Source organism: Oncorhynchus gorbuscha, linkage group LG01 (assembly GCF_021184085.1).
Source record: "Oncorhynchus gorbuscha isolate QuinsamMale2020 ecotype Even-year linkage group LG01, OgorEven_v1.0, whole genome shotgun sequence".
Lineage (NCBI taxonomy): Eukaryota > Metazoa > Chordata > Actinopteri > Salmoniformes > Salmonidae > Oncorhynchus > Oncorhynchus gorbuscha.
The window spans coordinates 102,676,509-102,692,051 of record NC_060173.1 but is presented as its reverse complement, the minus strand read 5'-3'; the positions used below and the strand labels follow the sequence as shown (position 1 = coordinate 102,692,051).

General features: G+C 46.1%; 1 protein-coding gene across 23 annotated transcripts in view; it reads left to right on the top strand.

Moving 5' to 3' along the window:
• LOC124047616 (CLIP-associating protein 1-B-like) overlaps positions 1–13,436 on the top strand; it is a 131,059-nt gene extending 117,623 nt beyond the window's left edge. For 17 of the 23 annotated variants that reach the window (XM_046367946.1, XM_046367956.1, XM_046367966.1 and 14 more), the window contains 11 exons: positions 1,915–2,061; positions 2,204–2,310; positions 2,656–2,784; positions 3,258–3,396; positions 3,912–4,161; positions 4,315–4,374; positions 4,557–4,747; positions 5,448–5,576; positions 5,777–5,983; positions 9,102–9,218; positions 10,378–13,436. In XM_046367946.1, the coding sequence (XP_046223902.1) occupies positions 1,915–2,061; positions 2,204–2,310; positions 2,656–2,784; positions 3,258–3,396; positions 3,912–4,161; positions 4,315–4,374; positions 4,557–4,747; positions 5,448–5,576; positions 5,777–5,983; positions 9,102–9,218; positions 10,378–10,464 (1,563 nt within the window). In that variant the 3' untranslated portion in view covers positions 10,465–13,436. The remainder of the gene's footprint in view (positions 1–1,914; positions 2,062–2,203; positions 2,311–2,655; positions 2,785–3,257; positions 3,397–3,911; positions 4,162–4,314; positions 4,375–4,556; positions 4,748–5,447; positions 5,577–5,776; positions 5,984–9,101; positions 9,219–10,377) is intronic. The other 6 variants (XM_046367998.1, XM_046368049.1, XM_046368042.1 and 3 more) reach the window with 1 other exon arrangement.
• The last annotated feature ends 2,107 nt before the right edge of the window (positions 13,437–15,543 follow it).

Sequence of the window (15,543 nt, the reverse complement as noted above, 5' to 3'; positions counted from 1 at the left end):
GTCCCTGTTCCCCCTATCTGTCCCCCATGTAGCCCCTAACCCACTATTATCTATGTCCCTGTTCCCCCTATCTGTCCCCCATGTAGCCCCTAACCCACTATTATCTATGTCCCTGTTCCCCCTATCTGTCCCCCATGTAGCCCCTAACCCACTATTGACTATATGTCCCTGTTCCCCCTATCTGTCCCCCATGTAGCCCCTAACCCACTATTGACTATATGTCCCTGTTCCCCCTATCTGTCCCCCATGTAGCCCCTAACCCACTATTGACTATATGTCCCTGTTCCCCCTATCTGTCCCCCATGTAGCCCCTAACCCACTATTGACTATATGTCCCTGTTCCCCCTATCTGTCCCCCATGTAGCCCCTAACCCACTATTATCTATGTCCCTGTTCCCCCTATCTGTCCCCCATGTAGACCTAACCCACTATTATCTATGTCCCTGTTCCCCCTATCTGTCCCCCATGTAGACCTAACCCACTATTATCTATGTCCCTGTTCCCCCTATCTGTCCCCCATGTAGACCTAACCCACTATTATCTATGTCCCTGTTCCCCCTATCTGTCCCCCATGTAGCCCCTAACCCACTATTATCTATGTCCCTGTTCCCCCTATCTGTCCCCCATGTAGACCTAACCCACTATTATCTATGTCCCTGTTCCCCCTATCTGTCCCCCATGTAGCCCCTAACCCACTATTATCTATGTCCCTGTTCCCCCTATCTGTCCCCCATGTAGCCCCTAACCCACTATTATCTATGTCCCTGTTCCCCCTATCTGTCCCCCATGTAGACCCTAACCCACTATTATCTATGTCCCTGTTCCCCCTATCTGTCCCCCATGTAGCCCCTAACCCACTATTGACTATATGTCCCTGTTCCCCCTATCTGTCCCCCATGTAGCCCCTAACCCACTATTGACTATATGTCCCTGTTCCCCCTATCTGTCCCCCATGTAGCCCCTAACCCACTATTGACTATATGTCCCTGTTCCCCTATTATCTATCTGTCCCCCATGTAGCCCCTAACCCACTTTATCTATGTCCCTGTTCCCCCTATCTGTCCCCCATGTAGCCCCTAACCCACTATTATCTATGTCCCTGTTCCCCCTATCTGTCCCCCATATAGCCCCTAACCCACTATTATCTATGTCCCTGTTCCCCCTATCTGTCCCCCATGTAGCCCCTAACCCACTATTATCTGTCCCTGTTCCCCCTATCTGTCCCCCATGTAGCCCCTAACCCACTATTATCTATGTCCCTGTTCCCCCTATCTGTCCCCCATGTAGACCTAACCCACTATTATCTATGTCCCTGTTCCCCCTATCTGTCCCCCATGTAGACCTAACCCACTATTATCTATGTCCCTGTTCCCCCTATCTGTCCCCCCACTGGCTAGTCCCTGTTCCCCCTATCTGCCCCCTAACCCACTATTGGCTATGTCCCTGTTCCCCCTATCTGTCCCCCATGTAGACCTAACCCACTATTATCTATGTCCCTGTTCCCCCTATCTGTCCCCCCCTATGTCCCCCTTGTAGCCCCTAACCCACTATTATCTACTATTATCTATGTCCCTGTTCCCCCTATCTGTCCCCCATGTAGCCCCTAACCCACTATTGGCTCTATGTCCCTGTTCCCCCTATCTGTCCCCCATGTAGACCTAACCCACTATTATCTATGTCCCTGTTCCCCCTATCTGTCCCCCATGTAGCCCCTAACCCACGATTGGCTATATGTCCCTGTTCCCCCTATCTGCCCCCTTGTAGCCCATAACCCACTATTATCTATGTCCCTGTTCCCCTATCTGCCCCCTTGTAGCCCATAACCCACTATTATCTATGTCCCTGTTCCCCCTATCTGTCCCCCAGACAGTCCATAACCCACAATCGACTACTGTATGTCCCTCTGCCCCCCAGGCAGCCCAGGTTGTGCTGATCTCTCTGTTTGAGCTGAACACTCCAGAGTTCACCATGCTGCTGGGAGCCTTGCCCAAGACCTTCCAGGACGGGGCCACCAAGCTGCTCCAGAACCACCTGAAGAACTCCAGCAACACCAGCAGCGTGGTAAATGAGTACAACCAGGGATAAAAGGGAGGGGGATCTGTTTACACCAGCAGCCTTATCAATTTTGGTGAGGTCATTAGTAATATTTTATTTTTGGTGCATATTTACCATTTATAAACCTGTTTGTCTCTTTCTTTTTCAGAGTTCTCCCAGCAATACTATTGGGCGGACCCCAAGCCGGCACCCCCCAAGCCGGACCAGCCCTCTCACTTCCCCAACCAACTGCTCCCATGGGGGGCTATCTCCCAGGTACGTACCCACCTTCTCTGACATCCATCCACAGGTGCCAGTGTCTGTTTGTCTCCTAATGCATGGCTAAACCACAGAGCGCTGCTTGACTGACTGAGGGCTTGTTCTCCTTCACCATGCATTCTAATACTCTACTCATATTAACGCATGCCAACCTCTAACCACAACTCAGACTATAGTTTATTTTTCTCTTCCCTCCTCTCTCTCTCTGCTGCACTCCTCCCTTCTTCTTTCTCTATTTTTCCTTCCTTCTTTCTCTCTCTCCTCTGTGTGTGTGGCCCCTTGTGTTGTTGCCCCCACCCTGTCCCGTTCTCTCCTTCTCCGCCCGTTCGTCTGTGGCCACAGTCGGTTGTGGGGTGGGTGTTGGAGTGGCGATGGGCTACCTAAGCACCCCCTTCCCCCTCATCCTCCTCCACCTCACTCCACCCCCGCCGGCCCCGCCCTCAGGGTCCTCCGCAGAGCGTACTCTCCCAGGTAACACACCTAGGGGCGGAGCCTCAGTTCCCTAGGATGGGCAGGACAGGAAGTGACACGTCGTGCTTCTGTTGTCCTCCCAATATTTCCTCGACCAATAGGGATTGGGAACATAGGGAACAATAGGGAACATTTTCCTTTTTTTTGTCTCTTTTTGCACTATGGTGTCAATGTTCTCTGGGGATGTATCAGTCCCCTCTTAACTAATCCCTTACAAGTGACAAATTGGGTAGTTAGAACATCACACACCATCATCCATTTTCAGAGCTTTGCCCAGAATACATCTTTACCTATCTGTCTAAAGGTCATCTACTTAGCTTGCAGAAGCATTAACCTCTTGTACGGTGTCAGACTGAAACTGCAAGTATCCCTATAAGTGTATTCATGTGTGTGTGTGCAGCTTTACTGTTTGTGTGTCTGCTGTCCTGAGGGACACTTTATATAAATCCTCTCTTCCTGTTCTGTCTCCTTAGTATGTTGGAGTATGACACAGAGAACATGAACTCTGATGAGATCTACAGCTCCCTGCGAGGGGTCACAGAGGCCATCCAGAGCTTCAGCTACCGCAGCCAGGAGGACCTCAACGAGTTGAGAGGGAAGAGGGACGATGCTGTGAGTCCCAACCTCTGCATTGGAAGTGTCCTCTCTCCTCGCTCCTTATCAAAACGCATAGGAGAATACATCCAAAGTCCCACCCCTTTCACCTCCTCCTCTAATGAATTTTGAGTAAGAAGCGAAGAGAGAGGACATGAAGACAAACAAATTGGAAAAGAGCCCAGTGCCCGTATCCACAAAGCATCTCAGAGTAGAAGTGCTGATCTAGGATCTGTCCATATAATCTTATTCCTTATGATCTAAAAGGCAAAACGGATTCTAGATCAGCACTCGTACTCTGAGATGCTTTGTGGATACTGGACCAGGACTTCATGTTGCGTTCCTATATACCTTTCTGGTTCACAGCAGGTTGGTGACCCCTTAATTGGGGAGGACAGGCACGTTGTAATGTCTGGAGCGGAATTATTAGCGAAATATTATTATGAGCCGTCCTCCCACAGCAGCTCCCACTGCCCTGGATGTCATAACCATTTCCACGTCTGAGACTAACTCTGTTCTCTCTCTCCCCCCAGGCGGGACGGGAAGGTGTGACGCCCTCTCCAGGCTCTGATGCCCGTCTGGGGCAGGATGTGGTGGAGGGTGGGCGTACGGCCCTGGATAACAAGACCTCTCTTCTCAACACCCCGTCCCCCCGCTCCTTCTCTGGGCCGCGAACCAGGGAGTTCGCCCCCTACGGATACGGAGACACCATCACCTCATCCTACGACAAGAGCGCCCTGAAGGAGGCCGTGTTTGATGACGATGTGGAGCAGTTTAGAGACTGTGAGTCACCTTTGACCTCTACTTTGAACCTTGATCCTGTGACTCCACCTCCTGTCTAGACCAAAAACATTGGGATTAGGATGGCCCTTTATCTGCAGTGAAAAGTGAGTCTGATTGTCTTCCTCGCTCCTCTCCCACTTCTTCCCTCTACAGGCCGTCGGCAGGACAGCAGTGGTGAAAACAAGATGGTGCTCTCTAAGGGCTTTGCTCCAGGTAGAGACACTACTCCATGACTATCATTTTTTGTTTTCTAAAGTTTTTCAATGCTGTTTCCATTGCCATCCATTTCCTTGTCACTTGCTTTTTTGTTGGTACATGGGGTTACTAGCTAGTTAGGGCTGAGTGTAATATGAACCGGACCACTCACCCAGTCTTCTCCTCTGTCCTCTCCCCAGGTTCCCAGGACCACTCGGACCTGGTTGCAGACCTGCTGAAGGAACTGTCAAATCACAATGAACGCGTGGAGGAGCGTAAAGGGGCGTTGGTGGAGCTCCTGAAGATCACCCGGGAGGACAGCCTGGCCGTGTGGGACGAACACTTCAAGACCATCCTCCTACTGCTCCTGGAGACACTGGGGGATAAAGACGTAGGGATCCTTTACTTTTACTAGTTCTGACATGACAGATAGACTGCAGCTAGTTGGAAGGTTTTACTAGCAATGATGGTGATTATTATTGTGACAAACACATTCATACATAATAATAAGACTGCATCCCCAACTACCTCACTGATTATTTGTTTAGCTGCAAATGTAAAACATTCTGAAGCTGACAGATATGGCTTTTGGCGTGTGGGTGTGGGGTGCATGTCTGTGAGCAGGGGTGCATGTCTGTCAGCAGGGGTGCATGTCTGTGAGCAGGGGTGCATGTCTGTGAGCAGGGGTGCATGTCTGTGAGCAGGGGTGCATGTCTGTCAGCAGGGGTGCATGTCTGTGAGCAGGGGTGCATGTCTGTCAGCAGGGGTGCATGTCTGTGAGCAGGGGTGCATGTCTGTGAGCAGGGGTGCATGTCTGTCAGCAGGGGTGCATGTCTGTGAGCAGGGGTGCATGTCTGTGAGCAGGGGTGCATGTCTGTCAGCAGGGGTGCATGTCTGTCAGCAGGGGTGCATGTCTGTCAGCAGGGGTCCATGTCTGTGAGCAGGGGTGCATGTCTGTGAGCAGGGGTGCATGTCTGTGAGCAGGGGTGCATGTCTGTGAGCAGAGGTGCATGTCTGTCGGCAGGGGTGCATGTCTGTGAGCAAGAATGCATGTAGGGTTTGTAATGGTGGCTTGTTACCCTCCCATGCAGTACACTATCCGGGCCATGGCACTGAGGGTACTGAAGGAGATACTGCGGAACCAGCCGGCCCGCTTCAAGAACTATGCTGAACTCACCATCATGAAGACCCTGGAGGCACACAAAGACTCCCACAAGGAGGTGCAACTCCTTATATTTATACTCCCTGGTGTCCCCCAAGGCTCGGTACCAGTCCTGTTCTCTCTGTATACCAAGTCCATTCTTGCTTCTGTCATATCTTCCACATGGTCTCTCTTATCACTGTTACACCCAGAGCAGTTCTCTGTCATCAAACCCATTATATAAATCATATACACCTTCTCCCTCCACTTTCCCCGTAGGTGGTAAGAGCAGCAGAGGAGTCTGCCTCCACTCTAGCCAGCTCCATCCACCCAGAGCAGTGTATCAAGGTGCTGTGTCCCATCGTTCAGACGGCTGACTACCCCATCAACCTGGCTGCCATCAAGATGCAGACCAAGGTGATCGAACGCATCACCAAGGAGTCCCTCCACCAGCTGCTGCCTGACATCATACCAGGACTACTGCAGGTGAGAATCTGGTCCTGTTTTGCATTATGTGAGTGTTTGGTAAGAGTGCGGTGCTACGCTGGTTATGGCAACCCACTGGGCACAAACTAGTTAAATCAGAGTTGTTTCCACGTCTTTTCATATTTGTTTTTATATGTGATGAAGTTGAATCAAACATTGGATTTGCAAAAAATAGTCCATTTTTTTGTATTTCTTTCACACAACTTTTAACCTAAATCCAATGACATGTTTACATTTTTTGTTGATTTCCATATGAATTCACTTTAGTTAGCAACTCAATCAAATGTAAATCCAAACTAGATGTTGAGATGAAGACGTCTGTGCCTAGTGGGAAGGTTGTGGGTTCAATTTCTGCATGGATTACATAGTTATTCAAATGAAATGTATACTGTTTATAGACTATGATGATATTGTCTATATGAATGCAGCTGCCACTGTATTGAAGCCATTGGACGAAATTTATCGTAGCACACTACACATTATTAATGGCGATATGTTCAGTACACACCACTGCGTAGGTTCAGTACACACCACTGTGTAGGTTCAGTACACACCACTGCATAGGTTCAGTACACACCACTGCGTAGGTTCAGTACACACCACTGCATAGGTTCAGTACACAACACTGCATAGGTTCAGTACACAACACTGCATAGGTTCAGTACACAACACTGCGTAGGTTCAGTACACAACACTGCATAGGTTCAGTACACACCACTGTGTAGGTTCAGTACACAACACTGCGTAGGTTCAGTACACAACACTGCGTATGTTCAGTACACACCACTGTGTAGGTTCAGTACACAACACTGCATAGGTTCAGTACACACCACTGTGTAGGTTCAGTACACACCACTGCATAGGTTCAGTACACAACACTGCATAGGTTCAGTACACACCACTGCATAGGTTCAGTACACAACACTGCATAGGTTCAGTACACAACACTGCGTAGGTTCAGTACACACCACTGCATAGGTTCAGTACACACCACTGTGTAGGTTCAGTACACACCACTGCATAGGTTCAGTACACACCACTGCATAGGTTCAGTACACACCACTGCGTAGGTTCAGTACACAACACTGCATAGATTCAGTACACACCACTGCATAGGTTCAGTACACACCACTGTGTAGGTTCAGTACACACCACTGCATAGGTTCAGTACACACCACTGTGTAGGTTCAGTAGACACCACTGCATAGGTTCAGTACACACCACTGCGTAGGTTCAGTACACACCACTGTGTAGGTTCAGTACACAACACTGCGTAGGTTCAGTACACAACACTGTGTAGGTTCAGTACACACCACTGTGTAGGTTCAGTACACAACACTGTGTAGGTTCAGTACACAACACTGCGTAGGTTCAGTACACAACACTGTGTAGGTTCAGTACACACCACTGTGTAGGTTCAGTACACACCACTGTGTAGGTTCAGTACACAACACTGTGTAGGTTCAGTACACAACACTGTGTAGGTTCAGTACACAACACTGCGTAGGTTCAGTACACAACACTGTGTAGGTTCAGTACACACCACTGTATAGGTTCAGTACACACCACTGAATAGGTTCAGTACACACCACTGTATCAGAAAGTAGGCTGGCCCTCTTTGCTTTGCACTCTTTTTGTTTATAAAGTCCTCCTGCATTAACCTCCGCCGTACCTTACTTCAGACCCGGTCTCAGGAGTGGCTAGTTAGGTAAATCTGCTTTTAGTTTTTTTTGCACCTTACTTGTGGAATGCTCTATGAAGTTGGATGAGTTGGTGACTCTAGGACAATTCAAAAGGCTGATTCAGGACCTTATTACTGAAGAATGTGTTTGTTTTCTATGCTTGTGTTTTGCTTTTTCGTGTATTGCCGTTGTTTTTGTTTTATATATTGTTGATATGTGTATTGACGTGTATAGTTTATATTGTTGATGTGTATATTGATGTATATATTGATGTGCATTGATGTGTATATAGGTCTCATCTGTGAAAGACCTTGATCTCAGCATGACTACCTTTGTAAATAAAGGTTCAATAAAAAACATGTAAAATTGCATAAGTTGCTTATGAAGAAAGTGTCTGCTTAGTGGCATGTATTATGTTATTATATACAGTGCCTTGCGAAAGTATTCGGCCCCCTTGAACTTTCAGTCTCTCGATGTGCAAAACTGATAGAGACATACCCCAAGCGACTTACAGCTTTAATCGCAGCAAAAGGTGGCGCTACAAAGTATTAACTTAAGGGGGCTGAATAATTTTGCACGCCCAATTTTTCAGTTTTTGATTTGTCGTTCCACTTCATGATTGTGTCCCACTTGTTGTTGATTCTTCACAAAAAAATACAGTTTTATATCTTTATGTTTGACGCCTGAAATGTGGCAAAAGGTCGCAAAGTTCAAGGGGGCCGAATACTTTCGCAAGGCACTGTAGAATGCGGGACTAGTGAAGGGGGCATTGCAGAGGGAAAATAGAAACATCCTTTTTTGTATCAGCACCATATTGGTTCATGTTCTTACTTGGACAGTGGGAACTGTTTGTTCCTGAAAATGTTTGTTGTGAATGGAGTGGTGGACAGATAATGTCTCAATCATACTGCGACTGCACAGAAAACAAAGTGTTTCTCTGTTTTCTTAATGTAATAGTGGTTTTAGCTCTGTAGATGACTTGGTTTAGAACTCCTGCGATGCAGGATTAGGGTAAGGGGTCATGGAAAGAAAATCTAGTAGAAACATCCTTGGTAGTTTCTAGGCCTACACCGTATTTGTTCATGTTCATATTTTGACAGTGAGAACTGTTTGCCTTATTTGTACCTGGAAATGTTTGCCTGTACTCTGCCCCTGGGCACACACCTCTGCCACTCCTCCCACGTTCCCAATGACCTGTTGTTCTATGTGTGCTCTTTCACGAGTGTGTTCGCTGATTCTGTGTGTGTGTGTGTGTGTGTGTGTGTGTGTGTGTGTGTGTGTGTGTGTGTGTGTGTGTGTGTGTGTGTGTGTGTGTGTGTGTGTGTGTGTGTGTGTGTGTGTGTGTGTGTGTGTGTGTGTGTGTGTGTGTGTGTGTGTGTGTGCTTGTTTCTCCTGCTGGCAGCCAGTCCAGTGATAGTCTGTATGTCTGTTCCCAGGGCTATGACAACACAGAGAGTAGTGTTCGCAAGGCCAGCGTGTTCTGTCTGGTGGCCATCTACTCCGTGATTGGAGAAGAGCTCAAACCACACCTGCAGCTACTCACGGGCAGCAAGGTACGCTACCCACCACTGGCATGTGCTCGTCTGCATCTCAAAGTCCACACACACACACACACACACACGTCTCCCAAACACAACCCCCTTATCGGTTTTCCAGGTTTTTATTTCGCCTCTGGTTTTGACTGGTTTGGTGTGTGGTTTGGATGTACAGTAAGGGTAATTGGAGTGCTCAAGGGGGCACTGGAGTCCATCAGGGTCATACTCATTAGGACACACTGTAGCAAAACATTGTGCAACTGAAAACGAAAATCTGTGTTTCTTATTGGACAAGTTCAGGTAGTACTTCCTCGTTTCGGACCGTTTTCTTCCGTTTTGTGCCTTATGAACACTATCCAATGTGAATCCCCTTTTCCCCCTCCTATTCCTGGTTTCTGACAGGCAGGCCGGCATAAAGTGAGAGTAAGAGAGTGTGCTGGCTGGATTGAGCCTGTTGCACAATGACCTTGGCTGGGTTGAGGGTAGCAGCAGGGTCACGGAGCATTGGCTCGTAGGTTCATCGCTACAGCGACCGTTTAATTAGTTAGTGTTTACACCTTATTAGAGACTCTGGACCCTCACGACATTCCAAGCAGTGCCATGCCCAAAGCCTAATCCTAGAGCCGCCGTAGTAAGTAGACTATAACACACATTTCCCTTAGCAAGCTCTACTCTAATCAGGCATGTCATTCCACTGGATGACCTAGCTCGCTCCGATTTTAAAACATTCTCGCTAACATTAACTTACAAAATGATTACCCATTCATTAGTAGATGTCAACCTTGAAACAATGTTGTCCTCATTTCTGTGAGGAAATACGCAATTGGCACAATGAGCTAAATGTTACTAAGGTCACTCTGCCTGTCACGCTACGCCAGCCGTACTCCCGTCACCTCAGTACCGCCACAGCTTTCTGTCATCTGATTGGTCTAGACCAGGGTTGGGGTAAATTCCATTTTGAGTCCTGTGTCGCTGAGTTCTCAATACTGTAAGTTGCCCTGGTTGGAGCGTCTGCTAAAGTACTAAAATGTATTGTAGATGTTAATTCAGGAAGCAAACCCAACATCCCGATATTGACATTTCAGTTGACTTACTTTTACCAACCCTGGTCGGGACAACGGTGCCATTGTAACTTTTCCGTCATGATCACAACAATGCAAAACTGTCCTTCTTGCAGATGAAGCTGCTGAACTTGTACATCAAGAGGGCTCAGACAACCAACAGCAACAGCAGCAGTTCCTCGGATGTCTCTTCACACAGCTAGCTGTAGGAGCAGAGGGAGGAAAACACAGATCCATCTGCCTGTACTGTGCATATGAATTAGGGGGGGAAAGGTTGCTTCCCAAATTGGCATTCTTTTCCCTATATAGTGCACTACTGTTGTGCTCTGGCCAGAAGTAGTGCACTATATAGGGAATAGGGTGCCATTTGGGACAGATTCATAGTCGTGCCTCTTCCAGACCTCTCCATTCCTGATTTTTTCTTCTCTCCTTCACCCCACTGGACTCCTCTGGGTTTCCCTATGACCTGCTCATCGCTCCAACCACCTCTTCACTTACTTTGCTCTTTTTTTTCCCCCATGGAACTTGTACCTTCATTTGTCTCGTCCCATCGTTGTCGCCCCCCCCCCCCCCCCCCCCCCCAGCTGTTATGACGCATCACTAGCAATGTGTTGCAAGGTAAAGATCAGATATTCATTATGTTGAGCATTCAGAGTGTAGGGATGGAAACGTAACCAAGGGTTATGATATGGTCCAATAAGAATGGTACGTATGGTCCAATACTAAATAATACCCTGATATTGGTTCAGCAAAAACAAAACATCCCTTCAAATGCCATTGGATGAGTAAACACAGCCTGAAACGTCACAGTAGAATAGGGCCTTCACGTTTAACCAGGAAGTCCCATTGAGGTCGGAAGACCTGTCAAGGGGGACCACATGATAGTCGGTTTGTGATAAAGAATCATATGGCTGGCCCAGTGAGGTTACAAAGCCCCTATAAACAGTTTAGGAACAATGAAAAGCAAATATGTCAGCGAATGAAGTAGAATTAGTAGATTGCGATATGACGTTATACAGTCCTATAAAAAGTGAAAGAAGGAAACATTTATTTTTATTTTTTTTACGTATGTCAATCATTATAAAGACTAACTTAAGCCCAGGTAAGCTAACACTATTTGTTATTGTTAGTATCCATTAGTTTGGGAGAAATTATAATGAAACATTATTAGAGGCCAACTTCCAGCTAATAGCTTGTCTATATCATGAGAAAAAAATAGAAGTATTGTATTAAATAAATGTTGACCTTCATTTTTTCAACCAAAAATTGGTAATCTAAAATTGAAGCTGTTCAAAATAAGGAGAGCGGTAAAGATGCCAACTCACAATCAATTATTGTTGTGGTTAACTCCATTTCGATTGTCAAATAAAAACAAATATTTCTTTACATTCCCCGAATCAATCAAGTGAAATGGAATGGATCACTTCCAACTCATAGAATTAGAATGAGTGTTCACAACCTACTCAATGTCCATGTTGCTAATGATGTCACACTGAATGAGTGTTCACAACCTACTCAATGTCCATGTTGCTAATGATGTCACACTGAATGAGTGTTCACAACCTACTCAATGTCCATGTTGCTAATGATGTCACACTGAATGAGTGTTCACAACCTACTCAATGTCCATGTTGCTAATGATGTCACACTGAATGAGTGTTCACAACCTACTCAATGTCCATGTTGCTAATGATGTCACACTGAATGAGTGGGCCATTATAAGTCATGACAACATACAAACTTGTCAGTGAAAACACTAAACAAATCCAAAGTGTCACGTTTATTTATTCTCACCCTCTTCCCACCTATGTTGCCAGATTATGGCATTGATGCTGCTGTTTATAACGTATACCTGTCTGATGAGTAACAACCCTACACTTATTGATAATGTGAATATTACAGGCTCAGTTTTGGAAGGATATCAGTGGATTCATTGAGACAGACTCCTAGTCCTGGATTAAAAACTATTCTCAATGGAGAATATCTATTAAAAGTATGTTTTAGTCCTAGTCTTAATATGCATCCAGGAAACCGTCCCAACTAGGTTTATGTTCATTTTCCACAGTAATGTTTGGATCACTTCTACAGGATAGATGTACATACAGAAGCTCTCAGCTCTTAAAAATGTGAAACCATTACTCCAGGAACTACAATAATCTGGTTTGCAAACCGATACAATAAAATTCACCACAATGATGCAAATGTTAGTTGTTTATAATAATACAGTATTACACCCATCTTCTCATCACCTTCCTTTCACGCAACTACAGCTTTTGCAATAAAGAAAATACCATGATGAGCAAATTTTAGTATTTTGTACATGACTCTTAATCAATCACCACTTCGCAACTTTCGTGTAATGAAATAAAAAGGTTGGCTCTCTCACTTTTTTTGCACGCTAGCGAATTAGCTTGCATGTTTTTGGGCAGCACATCCACTTGGTGCTGCCTTTAATCGATGGGTCCTGTTTTCGCTGTTGAAGTGCACTTGTACCCGCATCATTTTGGTCAGCCTTTACAACAACAGGTAGCCTGGCAGGAATACACTCACAGAGCTCTGTGTCCAGAACTACGAAGACTCTGTCTGCCCTAGACAACTGTGTACACTGTACAGGACCTAACCGTCTCAAGATGCCAAGCAGACATATACAGTACTGGGTCTCCTTTAGTACAGTACTACATATTTGGGCATGTGGCTTTATAAAGGTACACTGTGTGCGTGCCTTGTTACCATAGTAAAGTGTGTGGCATCTATTTCCATCTGTTGAACAGTTTTAAAAATTACACTAATTGTTTGCTTTGTTTTTAAATGGGGCCATCATCCTTTTGTAAGTATGTTCATTTTATTTGATTGTGTGTTAGGGAGAAGCCAATTGTTTTGTTAAAGACAAAGTACTGTATTGGCTGATCTGGCTGAAGATCTGGATCATTATCTGCTGGTTATGATGGTCCCTAAGAGAAGCTAATCCTAGCAATCTGTTCCCTTTGCATGTTTTTGTGTTTGTTTCTATTGTTTTGTCATTTAAGATTCATATCTGTATTTATGATAGTTTTATTTTAGTTGTAGTTTTTCATGACAACTTGTACAGAAGGGTTTCGTTAACATCCACCTGTGATAAATGATTTGCCTCAATGTACATTTGTTTGCTTTAGAAATAAACGAACATTCAAGTTGATTCACTTTGTTTATGTAAGTTTGTATTTGTATATTTAGGTGATTGAATTTAGCATTTGTATGCAGTTCGATTGCTCAGTCTCCCATTAATTTTTAAACAAATTTGAGTGCTGAGTTGTGCATTAGTTCTTCTGCCTAAACATTAACCCAACAGACTTTGATATGCTCTTTTGATACGAAAAGAGTTCCCTTGGCTACCAAGGGAGCTGAAGCATAGGCTGCTACAGTAGGTTGAGCCAGGGACAAATAGCCCATTGAATAACCTTTTTACGGTGTGTGGCCTCCACGTGCCGGTATGACCTCCCTACAACGCATGGGCATGCTCCTGATGAGGTGGCGGATGGTCTCCTGAGGGATCTCCTCCCAGACCTGGACTAAAGCATCTGTCAACTCCTGGACAGTCTGTGGTGCAACGTGGCGTTGGTGGATGGAGCGAGACATGATGTCCCAGATGTGCTCAATTGGATTCAGGTCTGGGGAACGGGCGGGCCAGTCCATAGCATCGAGGCCTTCCTCTTGCAGAACTTGCTGACACACTCCAGCCACATGAGGTCTAGCATTGTCTTGCATTAGGAGGAACCCAGGGACAACCGCACCAGCATATGGTCTCACAAGGGGTCTGAGGATCTCATCTCGGTACCTAATGGCAGTCAGGCTACCTCTGGCGAGCACATGGAGGACTGTGCGGCCCCCCAAAGAAATGCCACCCCACACCATGACTTACCCACCGCCAAACCGGTCATGCTGGAGAATGTTGCAGGCAGCAGAACGTTCTCTACGGCGTCTCCAGACTCTGTCACGTCTGTCACGTGCTCAGTGTGAACCTGCTCTAATCTTTGAAGAGCACAGGCGCCAGTGGCGAATTTGCCAATCTTGGTGTTCTCTGGCAAATGTCAAACGTCCTGCACGGTGTTGGGCTGTAAGCACAACCCCCACCTGTGGACATCGGGCCCTCATACCACCCTCATGGAGTCTGTTTCTGACCGTTTGAGCAGACATATGCACATTTGTGGCCTGCTGGAGGTCATTTTGCAGGGCTCTGGCAGTGCTCCTCCTTGCACAAAGGCGGAGGTAGCGGTCCTGCTGCTGGGTTGTTGCCCTCCTACGGCCTCCTCCACGTCTCCTGATGTACTGGCCTGTCTCCTGGTAGCGCCTCCATGCTCTGGACACTACACTGACAGACACAGCAAACCTTCTTGCCACAGCTCGCATTGATGTGCCATCCTGGATGAGCTGCACTACCTGAGCCACTTGTGTGGGTTGTAGACTCCGTCTCATGCTACCACTAGAGTGAAAGTACTGCCAGCATTCATAAGTGACCAAAACATCAGCCAGGAAGCATAGCAACTGAGAAGTGGTCTGTGGTCCCCACCTGCAGAACCACTCCTTTATTGGGGGTGTCTTGCTAATTGCCTATAATTTCCACCTGTTGTCTATTCCATTTGCACAACAGCATGTGCAATTTATTGTCAATCAGTGTTGCTTCCTAAGTGGACAGTTTGATTTCACAGAAGTGTGATTGACTTGGAGTTACATTGTGTTGTTTAAGTGTTCCCTTTATTTTTTGAGCGGTGTATATAATACCAGTCAAAAGTTTGGACACACCTACTCATTCAAGGATATTTCTTTATTTTTACTGTTTTCTACATTATAGAATAATAGCGAAGACATTAAAACTATGAAATAACACAAATGGAATCATGTAGTAACCAAAAAAGTTGTTGAACAAAAATATGTTATATTTGAGATTTTTCAATGTAGCCACCCTTTGCCTTGATGACAGCTTTGCACACTCTTGGCATTCTCTCAACTATCTTCATGAGGTAGTCACAGGGAATGCATTTCAATTAACAGGTGTGCTTTGTTAAAAGTGAATTCTTTCCTTATTGCGTTTGAGCCAGTCAATTGTGTTGTGACAAGGTAGGGGTGGTATACAGAAGATGGCAAGAAAAGGCCAAATAAGCAAAGAGAAACGACAGTCCATTACTTTAAGACCTGAAGGTCAGTCAATACGGAAAATGTCAAGAACCTTCAAGTGCAGTCGCAAAAAACGTCATGCACTATGATGAAACTGGCTCTCCTGAGGACCACCACAGGAAAGGAAGACC